We start from the raw sequence: 26,521 nt of genomic DNA, 5'->3' as shown, positions 1-26,521 counted from the left end.
AGAGTACATCATGAGAAATGCTGGGCTGGAAGAAGCACAAGCTGGAATCAAGATTGCCGGGAGAAATATCAATCACCTCAGATATGCAGATGACACCACCCTTATGGCAGAAAGTGAAGAGAAACTAAAAAGCCTCTTGATGAAAGTAAAAGAGGAGAGTGAAAAAGTTGGCTTAAAGCTCAACATTCAGAAAATTAAGATCATGGCATCCAGTCCCATCACTTCATGGCAAATAGATGGGGAAACAGTGGCTGACTTTATTTTTCTGGGCTCCAAAATCACTGTAGATGGTGATTGCAGCCATGAAATTAAAAACACTTACTCCTTGGAAGGAAAGTTATGTCCAAGCTAGACAGCATATTGAAAAGCAGAGATATTACTTTGTCAACAAAGGTCCATCTAGTCAAGGCTATGGTTTTTCCAGTGGTCATGTATGGATGTGAGTTGGACTATAAAGAAAGCTGAGTGCCGAAGAATTGATACTTTTGAACTGTGGTGTTGGAGAAGACTCTTGAGAGTCCCTTGGACTGCAAGGAGATCCAACCAGTCCATCTTAAAGGAAATCAGTCTTGAATATTCATCGGAAGGACTGATGTTGAAGCTGAAACTCCAATACTTTGGCCACCTGATGCGAAGAGCTGACTCATTTGAAAGGACCCTGATGCTGGGAGGGATTGAGGGCAGGAGGAGAAGTGGACGATGGAGGATGAAATGGTTGCCTGGCATCGCCGACACAATGGACATGGGTTTGGGTGAACTCCAGGAGTTGGTGATGGACAGGGAGGCCTGGCATGCTGTGGTTCATGGGGTTGCAAAGAGCCAGACACGACTGAGTGACTGAACTGAATGGTATTATTAACTAAAGTATTGATTTTGTTCAAATTTCATAAAATTTTACGCTAGTGTCCATTATTTGTTTTCATATCTTATTCAAGACTCCACATTGTATTTAATTGTATTGAGCAGCCTCAGCTCCATACAACAAACTGGTAAATTCTCCTTTCATTTTTATTCCTTGCAAATATTTTCTAATTTTCCTTGTTATGACTTAGATACACCCATCACTTTAAAATGGACATTTAATTTCCAAATACATGAGATTTTAAAAGTATCTTTGATATTAATTTCTCATTTCAATGCTCTCTTCTCTGCAATCACCCTCTGCATTTTTTCAGTCTTCTAACTTTAGTGAGGCTTTCAAAGGCTAAGTCAAAGATCTCTCTCGGTAAATGTCATATTGCACTTGAAAATTATTTTCAAATGTCTTTTGATATTGATTACATAATTCCACAGTGATAAAAGAACAGAATCTATATGATTTCAATACCTTTGACCATGAAATTTTTGCACCTTGTTTTATGTCCCTAGATATGTTCCAGGGTCTCCTAGTTTATAATGTATGAAAACTTAAATAAAATGTGTATCCTATCGTTGCATGAAAATCGTATAAATCTTAATTATGTTGAATTGGTTCATAGTACTTTTCAGGTCTGCTATATCCTTCGACTTCTCTGTATATTCGTTCTATTAATTTTTGAGAGTTTGATATTGAAGCTCCAACCAAAAATCTTATCTATGTAAAAAATAACTGTAATATATAATAGAACTATATGTAACCTTGTTATGTATTTTCCAAGTCTCCTGTAAATGTGTTATCATATTTTCATAATTTAAAACATAAAAACAAAATAGATCTAAGAAATAAAAAGCTTCTCTGGCCTTCTTCATAATAGCTTTGAACTGGAGACAAAGTATGATCAAAAAACAAAAGGATAAAGTATGATCCCTTCTTGATGAAGCCTGAGAATAGACAAAACCAATCTCTGATGATAAAAATCAGAAAATGATTTCTGGGGATGAGGGGAATTGATTAGAATGGAGCGCAGCTTGGACTTCCCTGGAGGTCCAGTGTTTAAGAATCCACCCGCCAATACAGGGGACACAGGTTCAGTCCCTGGTCTCCTGGTCCAGGAACTAAAATCCCACATGCCCGGGGGCAAACCCGTGTACCACAGCTACTGAGCCCCCAACCCTAACTAATGACTGAAGTCCATGTGCCCTAGAGCCCGTGCTCTGCAACAAGAAAAATCACCACACTGAGAAGCGCAAGCATCTCAACTAGAGACAGCTCCTGCTCACAACTAGAGAAAGCCCAAACGCAGCAACGAAGACCCAGTGCAGCCCCTCCCACAAAAAAAGGACCACAGTTTGAGGAAACTTTCTTTGATAACAATGAAAATGTTGTTTCTCAATTGGGGTGGTGGTTATGTGGGTGTTTGGGCTTCCCTGGTGGCTGGTGGCTCAGATGGAAAAGAATCTGCCTGCAATGCAGGAGACACCAGTTTGATCCCTGGGTTGGGAAGATTCCCTGGAGAAGGAAATGGCAACCCACTCATTATTCTTGCCTGGAAAGTTCCATGAACAGAGGAGCCTGGCGGGTTACAGTCCACTGGGTCACAAAGAGTTGGACATGACTGAGCAACTAACACAGTATGTGGGTATATACAAATGTCAAAATTCATTGACATGAACCTGTAATATCTGTGTATTCTATTGCATGTTAATCTTAACACAATAAAAATTAATACAGATAAATTCTGCTTAGTCATAAAAAGTGCTGGTATGAGCTTCCTAATACTTGGTTTTTGGAACACATATGGATGCACACCTGTTGAGTATATAGTGAGTAGAATTACTGGGTCATAGAATATGCATGAATCATGGCTCTGCAGTTTAATAGTTGCATGATGGTGGGCAACCATCCAGACCTCTGGAGAACACCAGTTTCTTCATCTGTTACCAAGGAGCTAATCTCACCTTGATGAGTTCAAACTATGAGAAACAGTTTTTGTCAATTAGCAAAAAAGACATAATGCTGAGAAATCTCATTTTCTAAAAGCGGTGCTTTTTCAAAAAATCTGCTATTTGAAATATCAGTAAGACCGGAACATTCCACTCTTGCCTGGAGCATCTGAGTGACTTTGACACAGAGAAGCAGCCTCAATTTCCAACCCAGGTGCAGAGCCTCAGATAAGGGGTTTCTAGATACAGCTTTCCACATTTATCTTCATGTTGTTAGTTTCCAAGGAAACAGGATTCTGAGTCCTCTTGTTAGCTCAGGCCCGATGATAATCCCTTTACACATAGCCTGGTATGCTTTGAGGCTATCAAAAACACTGCTTCTTTTAAATGTTACCTACAGTCCTTCCTTAAAAATTCTAGAATAATTCTCTCTCTCCCTGTGCTTGGTGAGATGCCCCATAATTCCTCTAGTTTGTAGTCCTTTTTGCAGCACTAAGTTAATAAATCTGTCAGACCATAGGTGGTCTCTATCAGATGGGTTTCATCTTGGGAATTACCAATAACTTTGTAAAATGTGTTCACATTGCCTGGATGGGCATTTAAGAAATGATACTTATTATTTATTATTCATGTATAAATTCAATATATACTCATTTGACATCTAGTGTTTGCAAGGCACAAATGTATAGCTACAAGTGACAGCACAAGATAGCCGTGGCACAGACGGAAAACCACTTTTTATTTTAGTTGGAGAAAAACCAACAGTAACAACCACCACTTCAAACCAGGATGAAAACCTTTACTGAACTTCACTTCGTTGAACAGAGTCAAATGTAAATGAAAACATTCCCAAGGCTACTTTCTAGGTAAAAAGTACAATGTACATGATTTACTATGGTGGTGGTGGTGCTGCTGCTAAATCGCTTCAGTCGTGTCTGACTCTGTGCGACCCCATAGATGGCAGCCCACCAGGCTCCTCCGTCCATGGGATTTCCCAGGCAAGAGTACTGGAGTGGGTTGCCATTTCCTTCCCCAACTATGGTGGTGCTTTAGTTGCTAAGTCGTGTACAACTCTTGTCATGGGCTGTAGCCAGCCAGGCTCCTCTGTCTATGGAATTTCCCAGACAAGAATACTGATTTACTCTACTATGTGTGCTGTGTGCTAAGTTGCTTCAGTCATGTCCAACTTCTTGTGACCCTATGGACTGTAGCTTGCCAGGCTCCTCTGTCCATGGGATTCTCCAGGCAAGAATACTGGAGTGGGTTGCCATGACGTCCTCCAGGGGATCTTCCCCACCCAGGGATCAAACTGGCATCTCTTAGGTCTCCTGCATTGGCAGGGGGATTCTTTACCACTAGTGCCACCTGGGAAGTCCATACAATACTACCATTGTTGTTTAGGTGCTAAGTTGTGTCCAACTCTGTGATCCCATGGACTGCAGCACACTAGGCTTCCCTGTCCTTCACTATCTCCCGGGGTTTGCTCAAACTCATGTTCATTGAGTAGGTAATGTCATCCAACCATCTCATCCTCTGTCACCCCCTTCTCCTCCTGTCCTCAATCTTTCCCATCATCAGGGTCTTTTCCAATGAGTTGGCTCTCATGTCAGGTGGCCAAAGTATTGGAGCCTCAGCTTCAGCATCAGTCCTTCCAATGAATATTCAGGGTTGATTTCCTTTAGGAGTGACTGGTTTGATCTCCTTGCTGTCCAAGGGACTCTGAAGAGTCTTCTCCAGCACCACAACTCAAAACCATTAATTCTTCAGCTCAGCCTTCTTTATGGCCCAACTTTCACATCCATACCTGACTACTGGAAAAACCATAGTTTTGACTATATGGATCTTTGCTGGCAAGATATATAAAACTATGGACTTCCCAGTTGGCACTAGTGGTAAAGAACCCATTTGCCAATGCAGGAGAGAGAAGAGACGCAGGGTTGCAAAGAGTCAGACACAACTGAAGCGACTTAGCCGGCAAACATATAAAACTATGGATTTTAAAAAAATATATATGGTTTTAAAAACCAGAATGAGAGCCCCCAAATATCATCTGTCCTTTTCTAAAGAGAAAAAAAATGCTCTTATAAATGCTCCAACAACAACAAAAAAATAGAGACAGATTTGCTTATAAAAGCTCTAAGGCTGAATGCAGGCTCATTCACCCATTAAGGGCCCCCTCCCACACAGGCAAGAAGCTTCCTCTCTTGGTCATTCCCCAGAGATTGCAAGGCAGACTGGGGTGAAGTGGGGTGGAGAAAACGGAAAAAAAAAAAACCAAACCACTGCCAGTTTCCCCTCACTTATGTCTATCTTGATCTTCCCCAAAGCAAAATCTACACTTGTCTTTCCATTTACCATAAGCTCACAAAATGCAGTCTTCTATGGAAACACTGACATCATATATTACAAGTTACTTAAGGGAATGATTTAAAAAATTTGAGAATCTAGTTCTCTAAGAAATCCTGGTTTGGGATATAGATGCAGAAGCTATTTGGAGGGATTTAGATGGAGAATGAATTTGGTAATACGAGAATGCATTTTAAGGACATAGCAAGATGACAATACGATTAGCTTAGTGCTTGGGTTTTGCAGTCAAATCTCAGAAAAGCAAATTAACCTCTGTGGCATTAACTTTCTCACCTGAAATAGGGAAAATGATCATGCTTGTTCTGTTGTTACTTTACTTCAATATTTAAAAATCGATTGTCCGTTATCTATGACTTCCCTGGTGGCTCAGATGGTAAAGCATCTGCCTACAATGCGGGAAAGCCGGGTTGGGAAGATTCTCTGGAGAAGGAAATGGCAACCCACTCCAGTACTCTTGCCTGGAAAATCCCACGGATGGAGGGGCGTGGTAGTCTACAGTCCATGGGGTCCGTTATCTAGTCTGAAGGTAAGAATAGTTAGGGCATCGTCCCTTGGCGTGAAACAGCTTATGAATAACTGAACTGCAGTGGGGGTGTGTGTGGGTGTGTGGGGGTGTGTGTGTGTGTCACACATAATATGTGCTTTAAAAATCTTTTCATTATTATTATTTTATTGTTTAGGCTTCCCAGGTGGCGCACTGATTAAGCATCCGCCTGCCAATCCAGGAGACACAAGAGACGCTGGTTCTATCCCTGGGTGAGGAAAGATCCCCTGGAGAAGGAAATGACAACCCACTCCCATATTCCTGCCTGGAAACTTCCAGAGACAAGAGGAACCTGGCGGGCTACAGCCCATAGGTTCGCAAAGAGTCGAACACGACTGAGCGACTAAGCACGCAGACTAGAAGAGGGGTGGAGAGAGAAATGAAAGTGATTTGTAAACCATAAAAGTGCTTCAAAAATCCTCCCCAAACCCTAGGGGATGAAAACAGTGAGGAATCTCAGGAGTTTGGTTACGGATCTGGGTTTCAAGGTTGTCGAATTCTCCATATTTGGGCCTGAGTTCTCAGAATAGACCAGGATAGGATGTTAGGGCTGAGATCATCTGGTACAATTTTATGCTAATCGAAAAATTCTTGCCTTCTGTCGCCGTGCCCTGACAATAAACAACACCGCCACCCTAGATTCTCTCATCCAAGTCCCAACGGCATGACGTCATCGCTCCGCCCCGCAAACTCCAGGGCGTCGCGTCTCTAAGCTACCTTTCAGCCGCCAGCTCCGGCGGCGCCTGCGCAAATGCGGAGCGGGTCGAGCCGGGGCCGTCGCGAGCGCGTCGCGAGGGGGCGGGGCTAGTGCGCACGCAGCTTCATCCCGTCCCCGCCCTTTCTCTTCCCGGTTTCCCTGTCAGCCTGCGGGTCGGGTCTGGCGGCTGTTTCCGGTAGGAGCGCGGTGCAGGTCGAGTCGCTGTCTGCTCCTCGTCATGTCCTACGGTCCCTTAGACATGTACCGGAACCCGGGGGCCTCGGGGCCCCCGCTCCGGGACTTCAACAGCATCATCCAGACGTGCAGCGGCAACATCCAGCGGATCAGCCAAGCCAGTGAGCCGGGGTACCGCGGCGGCTGAGGGGGGCGGGGGCCGTCCTGACGAGGCTGCCGGGACGGCGGAGCCCAGCCGGGGCTACGGCCAAAGCCACACCTGAGGCCGTCTCGGGCGCTCCGCTCTGGACACGGTGGGCTGCCATCCCCTAATCTGCCAGGCCCAGGCACCCTGAGGGTCCGGCGCCTCAACTGAAGCTCGAGTTTCTTCTCAGGAGTTCTGCCCTTAAGGTGTTTTGGGGCTAAGACAGCAGTCCTGATAGCCCCAGGGTGGGAGGGTGTGTTTGCTCCAGAGCAGTGAGTGAGTCGACCTGATGCAGCGGTCAGCCTAGTTTTTCCTGTCATCTGCTTCCCTCCACCCACTTCTCTTTGACCAGTTTGGATCGGGAGTTGTTTACTGGTTTAGACTTTACATTCTGCTCAGCTTCTGGCTTCTTGAAAGTCAGCTGCTTTCAATTAAGCAGAGTGGAGAATGCATGTGTTTTGGTGACTTTAATACAGTTCTTCCTGTAATGTTTGGAAGTCAGTTACAATGACTTGTATTCAAGGGGTCAGATGACTTCTATTTTAATAAAAGAGTTCACCAAAGACACTTCAGTTTACAGTATTTTGTCTTTTGTAGCAGAAGATTTGCGTGCTTTTGGATTTCAAGCTGATGAGTCTTTTGTTTTCCTTCCCCATCTAGTTACTCTTTTGAACAAGCATGATACACAGAGAAGCTCAGGGACATGGCCACAATCACATAGCAAGTAAGACATGGTAGAATTGGTGGTGGATTTCAGAATGTCATTGCTTGTCTTAAAACTGCTTCCCCACTGTTAGGGTCTAAATGAGACTGTAGATGAATGAGTTAAATCTTGTGCCTGAAGATCAGCTCAGAGACTTATAAACAGGAGGTCAGCAGCAGCAGCAACTACTTGGAAGGAATGGTATCATCATCCTTGTTGTTTATTGTGTTTTTGTGAGCTTGGCTGTACCTTGTTAATAGGTAGAACTGGTTGGTCCTGAATCACAATTGTGTTCTATATTTTAAAGAAAAATACCACTTAGCTTTTAAATTTAATATGTAATGTAGAATTTGAGAGAGGGAAAGTTTCTGATGGAAATCATTTGAGTCTTGGCGCCTTGGAAGTGGAAAGAAGACTATGTCATCTGTGAAATCCAGAAATTTGAAACAAAAATTTATATGACCACTGGTGGGATTGTCCTGGTGGTCCAGGGAAGTTAAGACTCCATGCTTCCACTGCATGGGGCACAGGTTCAAACCCTGGTTGGGGAACTAAGATCCCATATGCTGCATGGTGCAGCCAAAAAATAAAAATGTTTTTAAAATATATGACCACTGGTTAGGAAGTATAGTACTTTGTGTTCCAGTTTCCTTTTGTGAGGGAGCTGTAATACAGGCTAGATCAGAAAATTCTGATTCAAAGCCAAAAATTTGTTGTTGAGACCAAATCTAATTTTAATGTCTATTTGTGAAATGTTCATTCTGTATGCATTTATTTGAGTATCATGCATGTACTGTGTATAAGAACTGGCAGGGAGCCTTTGGCATACATAGCAACTGAAAGGATTTGGTGCTATAGAAGAGATATAATAAAGTTATAGGTAGTCAGGAGAGACATCTTTTTCATGTGGGAGGGACCAGGGAAGGCATTATGGCATTTGAGTTAGGTCTGGCTGGAAAGATGGTGGAAAGGATTTGAACTTTTTACGATAAATAGGAGAAGGGCATTTAAGGAGGGAATTAAATGAACAAGGCATGGTAGGGGAAAGCATGTGCTGTGTATAGAAAAGTAGAGTTGTTTAATTTGGCTAGCGTGGTGGATTCTAGAACGCAGTGCAAAGTAGACTTGGAAAGTTTAAGCTGGGACCCAGATATGAAGGGCTTTAAGTGCTAACCTAATGGGTTTGGATTTAATTCTGTAGAAATGTGTAAATCGAGTTGGAAGGGAGAGACTGGAATCAGAGATACCAGTTAGGAACTGAAAATGAAAAGAAAGAAGGAATAGGAGAGGTGTCTTTGGCGATAGAATTCATAAGATTTAGCTCTTGGTTAGGCATCAGGCTCAAGTAATAGTTGGATTCAGCCATTAATAACATTAACAGCTAACATTTTTGGTGCATATTGTGTGCCAGGCGATATAAGTGCTTTACAGGCATTATCTAACTTGATTTTGTAACAACCCTTTGAAGTAATTACCAGTATTATTTCTTTTTATGGGTTAGGAAACAGGCTAAGAAATTTGAAACCAGATCTGTCTCTTATGACCAACATTTAGCCTTCTTATAATTTTTAATTAATATTACAGTTTTGTAGCAGTTAACACTTCAGCAGGTGAGAAGTGACTTTTTTTTTTGAACTCTTCGTAGGAAGCTATGGGGAATACCTGAGCTGTGGAACTTTCTCCTCTTGTGGTTTGTCTACCTCTCCTGCTAGATTGTTAGTGCCTTTGAAGAAATGAGGCATGACTTATTCATCTTTATATTTCTAGTACTTACCTCAGATCTATCCATATGATAGATTCACTCATTCGCTGTTCAACAGATATTCTTTGAGCACCTGCTATGCACTGGGGATGGAGTGACGAGCAAGATAAACAAAACCCTGCCCTGTTAGTGTGTGTATATATATGTGTGTATGAATGTGTGTATATACATACATATGCATGCATATACATATATAACTAATGTTGAGAAATAATAAGTGCTATGAAGGAAAAATAAAGCAGGATAAGGAGACACAAAGTAACCAGAGAAAGAAGTGCTGTTTATCTTACATCAGATGGTCAAGGAGGGCCTCTCTGAGTAGAGCCCTGAATGAAGTGAGGGAGAGAGCCTTGTGAGTAGCTGAGGGAAGGCATTCTAGGCAGAGGAAATTGCAAGAGCAAAGACCTCAGTGCCTTCAAGAATGGCAGGGAGACTAATGTGTCTGGACTGCAGTTAGAGAAGGAAGCATAGTAGGAAAAGAGGCCGTGGAGATAGCCAGGGATCATATTATTTAGGGTCTTGATGCTCAGTAAATTGTATTTAGTAGATTTGAATGAATGAGATTTTTTCCACCTCTCCCTGCCTCATTTACCTTGTGCTGTGTGGTTCCTACCACATCTTATGACCCTAGGCAGTGTGAGTTGAAATTTTCCCTTTGGGATTGTTTAGTGAGGCTCTGGGAGTTGGAAATGGGTAGGGTGACATTGTCTCTACCCAGTTACCAGGCTGGTACCCCTTCCCCAAACTTGGCCAGTGTACCTAAGTGTACAGTCTGGATGTGACACCACTCTCCCCACCCCGCCTCAGACGTATGCCCACATCCATAGAGTCCTGCAAGGACCTGTACTTATTGAAAATATGAGAGAATAGCTTGTTCTTTTTTCTCAACTTTTCAGCTGCATTTGTGGGTTTGGAATTGCTGAGCCTTTCAGGCTGAAATACGGCAGGCCACTGTGTGGGTTGTTACAGGTACAGCTAAGGTTGACTGCCTGGCACAGATGGTTGTTATCAGTATGTGTGGGCAACAGAAGAAAAATGCTTGACTCCGCCTGTTGTGAAACGAAGGGTCTGGGCAGATAGAGGGCAATAACCTAACAGGCTCCAAGTTATCTCTGAAGAGATTAAAGAACAGCATGTCTGTTCTTTAATGTTGCTAATTTACTGATATGATTTTGTTTACTAAAAAATTAAAAGCAGCTAAACTTTTAAAATTGACTGTTGTGTGAAATCCTGTGGGCTGTTCTTTTAAAATTGTTTCCCTTTGCTGTTTATTTCATTGCCCTCTTTGTGAAGTCTTCATGATCTCAACATCCTTTCTAGTTCATCCCAACAATTGCTATCAGCAATATGTCTAAAATCCCTCTTACCTCCTCAAGAGCCTACAGTGGCTGGCTGTTGTTGCTGCATCAGGTCTTAGCATTCCGCTTTGCTTCCACTGTCTTTGTCATCTTAATCCAAATTAGCCATATTTTCTCCTATTCGTCACCCTTTGCTCCAGGCAGGCCATTTTTCTTAACATCCCTAAACATTGATTTCTGGAGCAAGTTTTTGCTCATTGTATTCCTCCTTTCTTCAATCGTTCCCTACCTCGCAAACCACCTAAATTATACAAATCCTTTGAGTTGTGCTTAAATCCTGCCCCTTGTAACTTAGCTTTCCCTTGCTTTTCAAAGAATGAAATCACCAGGAGCCTGGGAGTTAGGCTTAGCAGATCTGTGACAGAGTTCTTGCTCCTCTATGTTGTGCTGTTAGCCTGGAGCAGTTCCCCTTTCTGTGTGTTACCCCATCTGTAAAATGAATGCTATTGGTGAAATGGGTTATTTGAAAGTGCCTAGTGTAGTGCCCGGCCGGAATATAATTGGTTGAGTCCCCTGCTCCACTATAGTTTAGTAGTTAAATGAGCGGTCTCAGGAGTCAGACTGCCTGGGTTTGAGTCCTAGGTCTGCTTCTAACTAGCTATGTAAGCATATTGCTGTACAGTCTTTACTTCATAGGATCATGAGAATTAAATGAGGAAATTTATGTAAAGTGCTTGAAGCAGGCCTGCAACATTGTTTAAGAAATGTTAACTGTCATTTTGTGTTTCTTTTTGAATTTGCAAGCTTAGCACTTACTTTATTCTGTATTCTGTAATTAATTCATGCTTTTTGACCTAGTTATTCCAACTGAGAGATCACTGTTAGTTTTGTGAGGAGAGCAGCCATGCATTGTACGGCTCTCTTTTAACTACAGGGCCTGGCACTGCAGTGGATATATGTTAATAGTTGGCATTCAGTATGTACTTAATTGATTTTTATCATTGCTAAGTACATTTTTCTTGGTCTCGAGTTTGATAATAATAGCTATCCTTGATTGAGTTCTTTTAAGTGCCAGACACTGTTCTGAATTTAGCTTCATATTGTCTTAATGTCAGCCTCACAGCAGCCACATGAGGATTCTCTTGTTATTCCCATTTTTTAGGTGAGGAAACTGAGGCGCAAAGGAGTGGAGGCTTTTACTAGGAAGTGTGGAACTGGGAATAACACACAGGCAGTCTCAATTCAGAGTCTATGTTCTTAACCCGTTGTGTGTTCTGTTATGGGTATGGTAAATAGAAGATTATACCTTCAATATTCAGTGTTCATGTTCAGTTTAGTTTAGTTTAGCGCTTTCCTATTATAGTGGCTAAAAAGTCAGGTCATTTTCATGATAGCTTTGCAAAAACGATGCAAACCTAATTTTCAGAGTAAGACGCTGAGATGGCTTCATTGTCATGATTTATGTGCTAACATAAGCTATCATGTTCTCATTTTATGTAAATATGATTCTTTCCTTGACTATATGTTTGCTTGTTTACCTTTATGGTAGTTGCTTTCAATGTGTCTAGACTTTGATATGGACTAAGGTTCATTTGGAGATTCAGATTCTGCTAAAAGCTGATATCAGCTAAAAGTCCACGACGAGTGTTCAGTTTAGAGCAGTTCCTAGTGTAGATGTTAGCTGTAATGTGCAATAAATTAGTTTGCTTTGTAGTCTTATAAAAGTTTTAGCCAGGACATGCTTTTAAACATGAGAGGTCCGTGATAGGAGAAATTGAGGCCTAGTTTTAAAAATAACAAAATGGCTTACACAGAACTGAAGAACTTTTCTTTACATTTGGCCTAGTCATCTGGTTTCCAGATTATGTAGCATTTCATAGAGGATAGATACCCAGTGATTTTCATCCCAAATATAACAAATCAATCTAAAAGTAAAACTTTCATTTACTAGAATGCTTAGAAAAGGAGTTTTCTCATTAACTAAGCTGACCAGAAAACTCTTAGATTTAACCCATTTTGATAAAAATTATTCCAAAAAGTATCACTTTACTTTTTAACATCTTAAGTGCATTCAAGGGAAAAATAAGTGTGTGTGTAACTGTTTCTTTTTGTGCTTTAGGTTTAAGGGATACAGTTCTTTTCTCTGTTTTACAAGAGTTATTTGTTTATTTTTGTAGCCTGGCTCGGGCTTTGTTGCTGCCGGGAGCTTTCCCTAGTTGTAGAGAGCGGGGGCTGTTCTCTAGTCATGGTGTGTGGGCTTCTCCTTGCGGCGGCTTCTCTTGTAGAGCACAGGTTCTAGGCTCTCAGGCTCAATAGTTGTGGCACACAGGCTCAGTTGTTCCCCACCATGTGGGATTTTTCCAGACTAGGGATCAAACCCATGTCCCCCGCATTGGCAGGTGGCTTCTTAACCACTCAACCATCAGGGAAGTCTCAAGTGATACAGTTCTTGGTTGTGAAACAGATGGGTTATTGAGTCACTATTTTCAAATAAACTCTGATGTTGGGGGTTATGGAGGGCATTATACAAAGAATTCTACTTCCAGTAAACAAAGACGCTACTGTCCTTATCATTTGAGTTTTGGGGCATCTTGCTGGAAACTTTTAGGAAAATATCAATATTCAGGAATTTGAATAGAATTAATGAAAGCTTGGATTCATTCTGGTGCTTAGCTAACAAGTGACGCTTCCCAATTTACATATTTGAGCAAACAAAAGAAGTCAGAAAAGACTAGGTAAAAAAAGTTCTCAGCTGAGTTTAAACCAAGAACAGCTGATTTTAAATTGACTTTTCCCCCATAGTCTGTAAAATCCCCTTTGCTGTCTAGGGCATTTAATACATTTTGATCAGTGATTAACAACTTGAAATTTTGAAATCTCTATTGAGTTTCTAAAGAGAATGCTCTATCTAAAGACAGTCAATAAGATGAGATCTGTTTCCTTGAACTGCCATACTAGTAACATTTACCTTTATGTGTCACCCTGTAACCAATTATTTTCTGGAGGAGTGTGTATGCATGTGTGGTTATGCAAATACAAAAATGAGTAGAATGTGGTCCCTCCTCTCCAGAGGTGTACAGAGAGGCAGAGTCTCTCTCAGCCAAACTCTGGGTTGCAAAAAAACTGCTTGGTTACACAGCATCATTCTGGCATTAGAGCTTCTTCATTATTGTTGACTTTTATCATTGAGCAGTAGTGGGAGTACTTGGAGGTCATTTAGTCCTTATGTAGTCAGTAATAATTGAATGAGGAAGAAAGCCCCACCCACACAAATACTAAGTACTGTGACAGACAATAAGTACTCAATATGTGTTAGTTAAACCTGAATATCATATATAATTGGTGAAAGAGACCCAGCAACAGGAAATGATTTATCTGGTGCCATACATATAGTTAGTGGTCCTGTTTGGCTTAGAATTTAGGTCTTATTATGCCTAGCTCATGTTTGTTCACATTTGCTGCCTTGAAAGTGGCATAACATAAAACTGAGGAAGTGAAGTAAAGTTGCTCAGTTGTGTCTGACTCTTTGGGACCCCATGGACTGTAGCCTACCAGGCTCCTCCCATGGGATTTTCCAGGCAAGAGTACTGGAGTGAGTTGCCATTTCCTTCTCCAGAGGATCTTACCCCCGTAGGGATCGAACCCGGGTCTCCTGCATTGTAGGCAGACACTTTACTGTCTGAGCCACCAGGGAAGTCTCAAAACTGAGGCTAACTGAATTAATCAGCAATTGCTTCCTGCTCCCTGGGTGCTGGCACTCTGCTGGACTCCAGTAAATATGCAGGAACCTTCCCAAAGGTAGCAGGGCCTTAGGGAAGGGAGCGGGTTAGAGCAAGGGCATCAGCCTATCTGGAGGAGAGAGCTGTTAAGTTAGGGAGCTGTCAGATAAGCAGGGTGGGGCAAAGTGCAACACTGGCAAATGGAAGCCTGCCCTAAGTCACTACATTCTGTGTATTTCCTCTAAAGGTCCCTATGCCTGTGAGAGAGTCTAACGTGACATAAAAAATATATATTGTTATTGGAATTAGCTAGCCCTGGATTTGAATTCTGGTTTTTATGGACTTGCCTGGTAGGCTACAGTCCATGGGGTCGCAAAGACACAACTGAGCGACTTCACTTTCACTTTTATGACACTGCTTAAAACCATCGGGGGCTTCCCATTTCATTCAAATTGGAAGGCCTTGCTCCAGTTTACAGGGCCCTATGTATTCTGGCTCCCCCCGTCTCTCTCATCTCTCTCTAGTCACACTGGCCCCCTGTTTCTCCATCACAGCAAGTGCTCTTGCCTTCGGGACTTTGTGCTTCATGCTCTCTGCTCAAAACTTCTCCCCCAGATATTTTCATGGTTTGATCTTTCACTTCCTTTAGGTCTCTACTCTGTGTCACCTTATCAGAGAGGTCATCTTTGACTACCTTGTGTAAATTAGTACCCTCTCCCTACCCTGTTATTCCAACCCTTACCTGATTTTATTTTTCTTTATAGCACTTACCACTACCTGATACATGCTTATTATCTCTTCTCCTAAAAGGGAAAGCTTCTTGAGAACAATGTCTTCTAGAGCACATAACTGTAGAATAGATATTCTAAATGAAGGAATGAGTTTTGGAACAGTGTGAGCCTCAGTGTCAGTTCAGTTCAGTTCAGTCGCTCAGTCATGTCCGACTCTTTGCAACCCCATGAATTGCAGCATGCCAGGCCTTCCTGTCCATCACCAACTCCCGGAGTTCACTCAGACTCATGTCCGTCGAGTCAGTGATGCCATCCAGCCATCTCATCCTCTGTCGTCGCCTTCTCCTCTTGCCCCCAATCCCTCCCAGCATCAGAGTCTTTTCCAATGAGTCAACTCTTCGCACGAGGTGACCAAAGTACTGGAGTTTTAGCTTTAGCATCATTCCTTCCAAAGAAATCCCAGGGCTGATCTCATTCAGAATAGACTGGTTGGATCTCCTTGCAGTCCAAGGGACTCTCAAGAGTCTTCTCCAACACCACAGTTCAAAAGCATCAGTTCTTTGGTGCTCAGCCTTCTTCACAGTCCAACTCTCACATCCACACATGACCACAGGAAGAACCATAGCCTTGACTAGACGGACCTTAGTCGGAAAAGTAATGTTTCCGCTTTTGAATATGCTATCTAGGTTGGTCATAACTTTACTTCCAAGGAGAAAGCGTCTTTTAACTTCATGGCTGTAATCACTATCTGCAGTGATTTTGGAGGCCAAAAAAGTAAAGTCTGATGCTGTTTCCCCATCTATTTCCCATGAAGTGATGGGACCGGATGCCATGATCTTCGTTTTCTGAATGTTGAGCTTTAAGCCAACTTTTTCACTCTCCACTTTCACTTTCATCAAGAGGCTTTTTAGCTCCTCTTCACTTTCTGCCATAAGGGTGGTGTCATCTGCATATCTGAGGTGATTGATATTTCTCCCGGCCATCTTGATTCCAGCTTGTGTTTCTTCCAGCCCAGCGTTTCTCATGATGTACTCTGCATATAAGTTAAATAAGCATGGTGACAATATACAGCCTTGATGTGCTCCTTTTCCTATTTGGAACCAGTCTGTTGTTCCATGTCCAGTTCTAACTGTTGCTTCCTGACCTGCATACAGATGTCTCAAGAGGCAGGTCAGGTGGTCTGGTATTCCCATCTCTTTCAGAATTTTCCACAGTTTATTGTGATCCACACAGTCAAAGGCTTTGGCATAGTCAATAAAGCAGAAATAGATGTTTTTCTGGAACTCTCTTGCTTTTTCGATGATCCAGCGGATGTTGGCAATTTGATCTCTCATTCCTCTGCCTTTTCTAAAACCAGCTTGAACATCAGGAAGTTCACGGTTCACATATTGCTGAAGCCTGGCTTGGAGAGTTTTGAGCATTACTTTACTAGCACGTGACATGAGTGCAATTGTGCAGTAGTTTGAGCATTCTTTGGCATTGCCTTTCTTTGGGATCAGAATGAAAACTGCCCTTTTCCAGTGCTGTGGCCACTGCTGAGTTTTCCAAATTTGCTGGCATATTGAGTGCAGCACTTTCACAGCATCATCTTTTAGGATTTGAAATAGCTCAACTGGAATTCCATCACCTCCACTAGCTTTGGAGGCCCACTTGACTTCACATTCCAGGATATCTGGCTCTAGATGAGTGATCACACCATCATGATTATCTGGGTCATGAAGATCTTTTTTGTACAGTTCTTCATCTTCTGCTTCTGTTACGTCCATGCCATTTCTGTCCTTTATCAAGCCCATCTTTGCATGAAATGTTCCCTTGGTATCTCTAATTTTCTTGAAGAGATCTCTAGTCTTTCCCATTCTGTTCTTTTCCTCTATTTCTTTGCATTGATTGCTGAAGAAGGCTTTCTTATCTCTTCTTGCTATTCTTTGGAACTCTGCATTCAGATGCTTATATCTTTCCTTTTCTCCTTTGCTTGTCTCTTCTCTTCTTTTCACAGCTATTTGTAAGGCCTCCCCAGACAGCCATTTTGCTTTTTTGCATTTCTTTTCCATGGGGATGGTCTTGATCCCTGTCTCCTGTACAATGTCACGAACCTCATTCCATAGTTCATCAGGCACTCTTATCTATCAGATCTAGGCCCTTAAATCTATTTCTCACTTATACTGTATAATCATAAGGGATTGGATTTAGGTCATACCTGAATGGTCTAGCAATTTTCCCTACTTTCTTCAATTTAAGTCTGAATTTGGTAATAAGGAGCTCATGATCTGAGCCACAGTCAGCTCCTGGTCTTGTTTTTGTTGACTGTGTGGAGCTTCTCCATCTTTTGCTGCATAGAATATAATCAATCTGATTTCAGTGTTGACCATCTGGTGATGTCCATGTGTAGAGTCTTCTCTTGTGTTGTTGGAAGAGGGTGTTTGCTATGACCAGTGCATTTTCTTGGCAAAACTCTATTAGTCTTTGCCCTGCTTCATTCCGCATTCCAAGGTCAAATTTGCCTGTTACTCCAGGTGTTTCTTGACTTCCTACTTTTGCATTGCAGTCCCCTATAATGAAAAGGACATCTTTTTTGGGTGTTAATTCTAAAAGGTCTTGTAGGTCTTCATAGTAATAATGCTTATCTAAAAAGATAAGGGGCTTCCCTGGTGGGACAGAAGGTAAAGAATCTGCCTGCAGTACGGGAGACTGGGATTCAATCCCTGGGTTGGGAAGATCCCCTGGAGAGGGGAGTGGTAACCCACTCCAGTATTCTTGCCTGGAGAATCCCATGGACAGAGGAACCACCGGGCTATGGTCCGTGGGGTCGCAAAGAGTTGGACACGACTGAGCAACTAGCACAACAACAGGAAGATAATGCTTATCAGGAGTGAAGGGAAAGCGCTTTTCTGATGTTTTCTCCACTCTCAATACTTCTGACACCAGGTATGTGGGTTTACCACACGCCAGTGGTCAGTTTCTCTGGACTTAAGTTGGGTGTCCTACAATTTAATTCATTTCTGACACTACCTGGAGTTAGCATCAGATTCCACAAATTAAGGACTTAGTCCGACAAGGCTCCCCCGACCCCACTCCCTTCAGATGCCAATTGTAAGTGTAGGTTCTTATCTGTGTTTCTGACCAGTGAGCTGTATTGGAGGTGTTTCCATGAGCCCCTCTCCAGGTTCAGCTCGTTTTCTAGTCCAGCTCACATAACTCAGGAAAACATTCACTTACTGGTTTATTATAGTGAAAGAAAGTGAAGTCGCTCAGTCGTGTCCGACTCTTTGCGACTCTGTGGACTGTAGCCTGCCAGGCTCCTCTGTCCATGGGATTCTCCAGGCAAGAATACTGGAGTGGGTTGCCATTGCCTTCTCCAGGGGATCTTCCTGACCCAGGGATTGAACCTGGGTCTCCCTCATTGCAGGCAGACGCTTTACCCTCTGACCCAACAGGGACTGGTTTATTATAAAAGGATATAATTCGGAGCAGCCAGATAGAAGAGAGTCCTAGAACAAGGTATGTAGGAAGAGCTCAAATTTCTATTCTCTTTCTGGGCACTGACACCCTCCCTGCATCTGCGTGTGGTCACCAGTCAATGCTTGTGTGCGTGTGGTCACTTAGTCATATCTGATTCTTTGCGACCCCATGGACTGTGCCAGGCTCCTCTGTCCATGGGATTTCTCAGGCAAGAATACTGGAGTGGGTTGGCACGCCCTCCTCCAGGGGATCTTCCTGACTCAGGGATCGGACCCGTGTCTCCTGAGTCTCCTGCATTGGCAGGTGGGTTCTTTACCACTGAACCACCTGGGGAGTCCACCAATCTGGAAGCTCATCAAATCTAGTTCAAGAATTTATAGAGTTTAATCTGTACTTCCTCTCCCTACCCGCAGTTTCCCTTCTCAGAGATTGGTGGGTGGAACTGAAATTTCCAACCTGCCAATTACCTGGTCTTTCTGGTGACAAACCCTACCCACCCTAAGGCTGTCAGGGCTCAGTTCAGTTCAGTTCAGTCGTGTCCGACTCTTTGCGACCCCATGAATCACAGCACACCAGGCCTCCCTGTCCATCACCAACTCTCGGAGTTCACTCAGACTCACGTCCATCAAGTCCATGACGCCATCCAGCCATCTCCTCTGTCGTCCCCTTCTCTTCCTGACCCCAATCCCTCCCAGCATCAGAGTCTTTTCCAATGAGTCAACTCTTCGCATGAGGTGGCCAAAGTACTGGAGCTTCACCTTTAGCATCATTCCTTCCAAAGAAATCCCAGGGCTGATCTCCTTCAGAATGGACTGGTTGGATCTCCTTGCAGTCCAAGGGACTCTCAAGAGTCTTCTCCAACACCACAGTTCAAATGCATCAATTCTTCGGTGCTCAGCCTTCTTCACAGTCTAACTCTCACATCCATACATGACCACAGGAAAAACCATAGCCTTGGCTAGATGGACCTTAGTCGGCAAAGTAATGTCTCTGCTTTTGAATATACTATCTAGGTTGGTCATAACTTTTCTTCCAAGGAGTAAGCGTCTTTTAATTTCATGGCTGCGATCACCATCTGCAGTGATTTTGGAGCCCCCCAAAATAAAGTCTGACACTATTTCCACTGTTTCCCTATCTATTTCCCATGAAGTGATGGGACCGGATGCCATGATCTTCGTTTTCTGAATGTTGAGCTTTAAACCAACTTTTTCAGTCTCCACTTTCACTTTCATCAAGAGGGTTTTTAGTTCCTCTTCACTTTCTGCCATAAGGTTGGTGTCATCTGCATATCTGAGGTTCAGGTCACCTCAATAGGTAAGCTCTGTATGCTCCAAAGGAGCCCTTTATGAATAACAAAAGACACTCCTATCACTCAGGAAATTCCAAGGCTTTTAGGAACTCTTTGCCAGGAACTGAGAACAAAGACCAAATGTGCTTTTTATTATACCACATCAAGTACATAGCCCAGTGTCTGGCACATGGTGAACACTCTGTAGCTGCTAATGTCTGTCCTCTTTCTTAAATTATTTGTTTGGCCAGTCAGTTGATAGCTTTGATTCTGATTCCCATTAGACTTAGGTAAGAAGGACATTATACATCTTAGTGATGAAAAATGGTTATTTATATCTTACATAATGCTTTTTTAGCAGAATGTAATCTTTTATAGTGCTTTACATTTTCCTATGGAACCATTAAGCTAAAAAAATCCCCGTTTAATGGAATAGTTACATTTTAGGAAAGTTTGTCAAAAGGCAACTTTTTAATCATGTGAAATCTATATTTCTGTTATAAAATTGGAGTTATATTTTTGCTTAAAAGATGGTCTTTAAGATAAAATCATGATTTGAAGTGTTACACACATATATATTGTTGACTGTGGAAACTTTTGCTTTGTAACACCCATGATGGCACAGTGATCTGGGCTACGGATGTTGACCTAAAATAGACTGCCAGATATTTCTCCAGCAAAGACAGTTTTATTCAGAGTTACCAGAGAGTTGCAGTTCGGGGGCTGCAATCAGGGCAAGCCAAGTGCAAGCCGCCTCCTAGCAAGGAAAGGGTAAAAGAAAGTTGGTAATAATACAGCAAACCCAGAGTCCATGGCTTTTCATCGGCGTAGAGGAGTCTTCCTGCTGGGCTCTGCTATCTGGTAGGTGTGAGAGCTCCCCCTTGGGATCTCCCAACTCCATGTAATTGAGGTTTCCGTTTGTTAGTTTTCTGCAGGAGAAATAACTCCTAGATGCTGTTAAGGGCTAGGTTGTTCAGTTTCCCTTAGCTGTAGAGTCACTCAGCAATTACCTAGAAGATTTTGGCTAGTTATTATTTCTTAACAGACTTAGAAGCTATTAACACATCTGTGTTTTTGTAAGGTAACTGGTCCTTACTAAGCTTGCCTTTTTACTACTCTTGGTGACCAAATTAAGGTCAGGGTTATGACTGTGACCCCCAAATTTTGTTATTTAAGAAGCACCCTATCATAAGGCACAATTAATTTTTAAAATTTAAAATTCTAATAAGTGAAGTTTCATTTTTATTGGACATTGAAACCTTGTATATAATCTGTTCCAATGATAGATACAAATTGTTACAGTAAGCACTGGTTTCCTCATCTTCTTCCCCTAAGCTAGTCATTTAGCAGTCTGGTGTTTCACAAGTGAAACTGGAGTTAAACCTGAGAGGATAGGAGAGGCCCTCACAAAGGAAACTGTCTTTTGGCCAGAGGAGCCCTATGCCTGTTGTGATAGATTATCTCTTGCAGTTCTGGTGAAACTTGAAGATAAGTATGTTTCCCCTGGACAAAAAGTACTTTGTTACTATGTTCTGTATTCCAGCTTCTTGCAATAGAAGACAGTTGTGAAGTTGCTCATTCATGTGTGACTCTTTGCGATCCCATGGACTATATGTAGCCTCCCAGGCTCTTCCGTCTGTGGAATTTTCCAGGCAAGAGTACTGGAGTGGGTTGCCATTTCCTTCTCCAGGGGATCTTCCTGACCTGGGGATCGAACCCAGGCCTTCCGCATTGCAGGCAGACGCTCTACCCTCTGAGCCACCAGGGAAGCCCTGTAGAAGACAGTGAGTGCTTTTAAAATGCAAGCATGCAAACAAACAGAAAAGTCATACAATAAAATTTCAGGCTCTATAAATGAATGAATCTCCCCCATCTTCTCTGCCAACAGAAAAAGAAAATAGAAAGTAAGACATAGGAAATCAGGGGCTCTATTCCTGTTGTAGAAGTCAGTGAGCGACAAGGGTGTTCAGATTCCCAGCCAGTCTGTTTCTGACTGTCAGTTCCTCCAGAACTCTGCTTTCCTAGTCCAGGGCTAGGGGCTTAAACATCTAGGATTCAAATATGACCATTCCTAATCTTAGCACAATATCTTGGTAGAGTAATCTGAACAAAGCAATGTACTATTTGTCTACAGACAGCATAGTTAAAAGAACATAGGTATTGGAGTATGATGTCCCTGGGATTGAATTTTTTGCCCTACTTCTTTTTGTGTGTGTGCTTACATAAGATATTTAAGTTCTCAATCTATTTCTTCATCTGCAAAATGAACATACATCTACTTCAGACTGTTGCTATGAAAATGAATGAGATTATGTATACAAAGCTCCTAATATAGTACTTGGCACATAGAAGTGCTCAGCTAGTGGTAACTTATTATCAATGGTAAATGTACGTTGTCTTTCCAAAGATGTTTGCTGTAGAAAATTATTTTGTATTCATGAATTTAAATTTTTATTGTTGTGAATTGATACTTGGTATCAAGGCCATTCCAAAAGAGACAAACATTTTAACCAGTGCCACTGGAAATCTGGGAGAATGTGGAAGTTCTTTGGGAGTGATGAATAAAACTACCACCTTCTGCTTAGTGGCATAGTTACTCTCTAGGAGAAAGGTAGATCTCACAGGTAGATTTAGAAGAGAATAGTTTAGAAGATCAAGACCAGGGTCTTGATCATAGCATGCTTCCTATTAGTTGTACATACTTATTCAGGATATGGGGAGAGACCAGTGATCTGAGAATTAGGGTGCTTGGGTTTTTTTTTTAATTTTTATTGGAGTATAATTGATTTACAATGTTGTGTTAGTTTTAGGTGTACAGCACAGTGAATCAGATATATATATGTATATATATATGTATGTATGTGTGTATATATATATATGTATATATATGCTCTCTTTTTTAGTTTCTCTTCCCTTATAGACCATTGCAGAGTATTGAGTAGAGTTCCCTGTGCTATACAATAGGTCCTTATTAGGTATCTACTTTATATATAGTTAGTATGTATATATCAGTCTTAAGTCTCCCAATTTATCCCTTCCCCTCTCCCCAGGGTGCTTGTGATGAATGTATTTTTCTTTTTAATAAATTTTTTTTTCCTCCTCTTCCCAGCCGCTCAGATAAAGAACTTGATGAGCCAACTAGGAACTAAGCAGGATTCAAGCAAGCTACAGGAAAATCTGTGAGTAGCTTCCTAACAAGGTTGGGATTTGTGAGGGCCTTTTGGGGACACACTTAATGCTTTTGCTGCTTGGCGGCTTAGGTTGCAGGCCTGTGAAGTCAGCACAAGAGGCAGTGGGGACATGAGGTCATAGCTGGATCTAGAAGAGGAGCAACAGAATACATTAAAGGGTTGTGATCTCCCTTGCCTCTCAGAGTCCTTAGACTGCTTTTCTTGCTCCCTTGGACTGCTTAGCAGAACAATTTAGGGAAGTAGAGAGGGAATCCCTACCACTCTTAAACTGCATTCTCCCTACATGAGCTTCCTTGTTGGCACAGGCCTCCTGATGATCTACAGTGCTTGTCTAATCTGTTGGATTTCCAGCTGTATATAATATTAAAGAAGTATATTCGGAATGACCCGAGGAGAGAATAGTGGAATAGATTCTTTTTATTATGTCCTCCTTGACTCTATCTCTGCTCTTAGAAGTTCTAGTTTTCATCTTTAGCACTATTTTTGTTTCCTGTCCTAGACATTGGGAAGTGAGAGAATCACTTACTGTTAGTACTTTGAGCTTTTTTGAGGGAGACGTGAGGTAGCTGTGGGTATGTTAGTACTGTCCATGATGCTCAAGCTTCGGATTGACTCTTTTTGGGAGCTTTTGTTTTTTATTTTAGTATTGTTATTTTTTTTTTGCTATACCATATGGCTGGTTGGATCTTAGTTCACCAAGCAGGGATTGAACCCGTGCCCTCTTTGGTGGAAGAGGGGACCACTGAACCACCAGGAAATGCCCATTTTTGTTTTTTTGTTTTTTGACCCCCTGTTGGTTTTGACTCTCATGGTTTTTAAAATTTTTTTGGTTTTGCTTTTTTTTTTTCCTTCTATCTTGGAGACCCCTTTGCAGTGAAAAAATATTAGTAATTAGTAGTGTGGTTTCTCTGTCCTCCCTTAAAACCTTTGCAGAAATGGCCAGATAGTAGGAGAAACCATGACTGAAAGGAATCTTTTTTGTATTTCCAGTACCTTTCAATCCCACACATTTTTCCCTCTTTAATTTCCTTTCCCCTCTGCTCCTTACTTTTTTTTTTAACACAGTATAGGGCTTCTTTGTTTTGGAGGAAAGAGCCAGAAAGTCAAGCATAAAGCATAGGTAGGGAGTCAAGGATAAAGCTGAAAAAGCACCAGCTTTAAGCACAAACGTGGGAGTTAATCTTCGGAGGTTGTTCCCTAGGGTAGAAGCTATGCTTCTAATGCACATTTCATCCAACCCCCAGTGCGTGGATTCTGTCACTAGTCAGTGGACTGTGACAGACAGTAACCATGCAGAACTTGGGCAAATCAGCGTGAGAATTTTCGGAGAGAGTTCAGCATGTTAAAACTATTAGATTGAGGTGTGGGGGTAGCTGCTTTTGTATTTCTATCAGAACTGCTGAGAATGCTTTTCTTTTCTCCCCAAAGAATTAAAGTACCTAATCAGCAGTTTTCATTGAGGTAGGTTCTTTCTACTCGGTAACGTGAAGACAACTTGAAGTGAGTTTGACTAGGTGGTACTTTTGGAATTTTGTTGTGAACCTGAGCATCTGGGAACCCATTCCTTCAGGTTCATTCCCTGCATCTTGAGATGCTCTGAGACCAGACTGATCCTAACAGCTCTCAAGAAGTGAGAATATCCTAAAGCACATCTTTTCTCTCTTAGGCAACAGTTACAACACTCTACAAATCAGCTTGCCAAGGAAACAAATGAATTACTGAAGGAACTGGGGTCCTTGCCCCTTCCTTTATCTACTTCAGAACAGGTTGGTATTTTCTGGGGTTTTGATTTATTTATTTTGAATAAGGAAAATATTGGTTTTTTTTGGAGAGGCGGTATGTGAAACAAACTTGGCCTTCAAACTGAACCTCAATTTCCTTATCCATAAAATGGATAAGTATCTACTGTGACAACAGAAAGAATGCATGTACCAGATCTTGCAAGGTATTAGTAGGTACTCAATATGGGTAGTTGCTGTGATAATTAGCAATAATATATTAATATATTAGTAAAATGGGCTTAACTGAAGAAGAATCTCAGTGTTTGCATCTTGTTGGGATTCGATTAGCAGCTTTATGCTTTCTGGCTTGATGCTAGTTTGCTTGTATCCAGTATCTATAAATTTCAAGCAAACGTCTTTTTTTACTTTGCAGTCACTTTCATGTCACGTTTTTGTAGGTTTCCAGTTAAGGAAATGCTCTGAGAAAGATTTCTCTACTCAAGTCATTTTCTTCAGTGACCATTTATATCCTTTAAAGACACAGTTTCTATTGGAATTCAATGTTCCCTTGATATGCCATGCCTTTCCTTCACTTGTTCTTGAAGTCAAATGTGTCCCCTCCATTGTAGCTTGACTTTTTAACCTACTGTTCATGGTCTGCCTCACATCCTGTCTCTTCCAGGACAAAAATCTTCTCTATCTTAGACTATTGTGATTTTATCTTGCTTTAGTTTCTATACCATTCATGGGAGCACTGAACTTACATTGTTTTTTATTAGTGAATTTTTAAAAATAATATTTCGTCTCTGATGGCTACAAAGATGAAGCCTACCATTTCCCCTTCCTGGGTTGTCTGTGAATTGTAACTGTTGGAACATAATATAATTTTAGTGTATTATGATCACCATTTAAAAGAAATGAAACAGAATAGAAACATCAGAGTGTGTAACCATGTAATTAAGGGAAATACCGTTACATGAAGCTTTTGTTTCACACATATGTGTATATATGATGCTAGGTCAAGATGTCACATTTTTATTCTGGATCTCCATTTAAAAAGTTTGAATATTATCAGTTTAACTCATTCCTGGCAAGGCGTTTAATGAAGTATGTGTTCAGTCTTTGGATTTTTGGCATCCCCTTGCACAAAAGAAAAGAACCAAAACCAGGTGCTTTGTCATCCTGCTACAAAGTAGTCACCTTAACATAATCACCCTTTGACTGCCTGTGTGCTGTTTGTGTTGGTTGTTTCTCATACTGGACCAGTTCCCCTTGCCATTCATTCTTTCAAATTGTTCCCAAATCATCCCTTTCCTCTCCCAGCTGTCCACATAGGGAATACACACTTGTAGATAGATTTAGCAGTAAAAAATAAAAGGGAATCTAAGAGTCTGATGTCAACAGAATGTGCTGCAGTCCACGGGGGTCTCAGAGTCGGACATGAACAGTAGCAAAGTGTTAAATAGAAGCATAAGCAAAATAGAAAGTTCAATCTGCTTAAAAAAAAATCTAATGTATTCCAAAATCAAATAGAAATTATTTTTGGATTATGCATCTTGTTTCCTTCCATTATCTTGGATCATTCAGTTCAGTTGAGTTGCTCAGTCATGTCCAGCTCTTTGTGACCCCATGGACTGCAGCTTGCCAGGCTTCCCTTGTCCATCATCAATTCCCGGAGTTTACTCAAACTCATGTCCATTGAGTCAGTGATGCCATCCAACCATCTTATCCTCTGTGGTCCCCTTCTCCTGCCCTCAGTCTTCCCCAGCCTCAGGGTCTTTTCCAGTGAGTCAGTTCTTCACATCAGGTGGCCAAAGTATTGGAGTTGCAGCTTCAGCATCAGTTCTTCCAATGAATATT

The 26,521-nt window shown here is 41.8% G+C and overlaps 1 protein-coding gene and 1 non-coding gene across 2 annotated transcripts in view; one reads left to right on the top strand and one right to left on the bottom strand.

Annotated features, from left to right (window-relative positions):
* Positions 1-6,569: 6,569 nt before the first annotated feature.
* Positions 6,570-26,521, top strand: part of STX12 (syntaxin 12) — a 35,970-nt gene continuing 16,018 nt past the window's right edge. The window contains exons 1-3 of the mRNA XM_052663708.1: positions 6,570-6,766; positions 22,859-22,928; positions 24,607-24,706. Coding sequence (XP_052519668.1) covers positions 6,649-6,766; positions 22,859-22,928; positions 24,607-24,706 — 288 coding nt within the window. The 5' untranslated portion in view covers positions 6,570-6,648. The remainder of the gene's footprint in view (positions 6,767-22,858; positions 22,929-24,606; positions 24,707-26,521) is intronic.
* On the bottom strand, positions 21,445-21,517 carry TRNAC-GCA (transfer RNA cysteine (anticodon GCA)). The gene has a single exon. It is a non-coding gene; the product is annotated as a tRNA-Cys (tRNA).

This window comes from Budorcas taxicolor, chromosome 2 (genome assembly GCF_023091745.1).
Source record: "Budorcas taxicolor isolate Tak-1 chromosome 2, Takin1.1, whole genome shotgun sequence".
Taxonomy (NCBI): domain Eukaryota; kingdom Metazoa; phylum Chordata; class Mammalia; order Artiodactyla; family Bovidae; genus Budorcas; species Budorcas taxicolor.
Note: the sequence above shows the minus strand (reverse complement) of the source record. Positions and strands in the feature narration are given on the sequence as shown.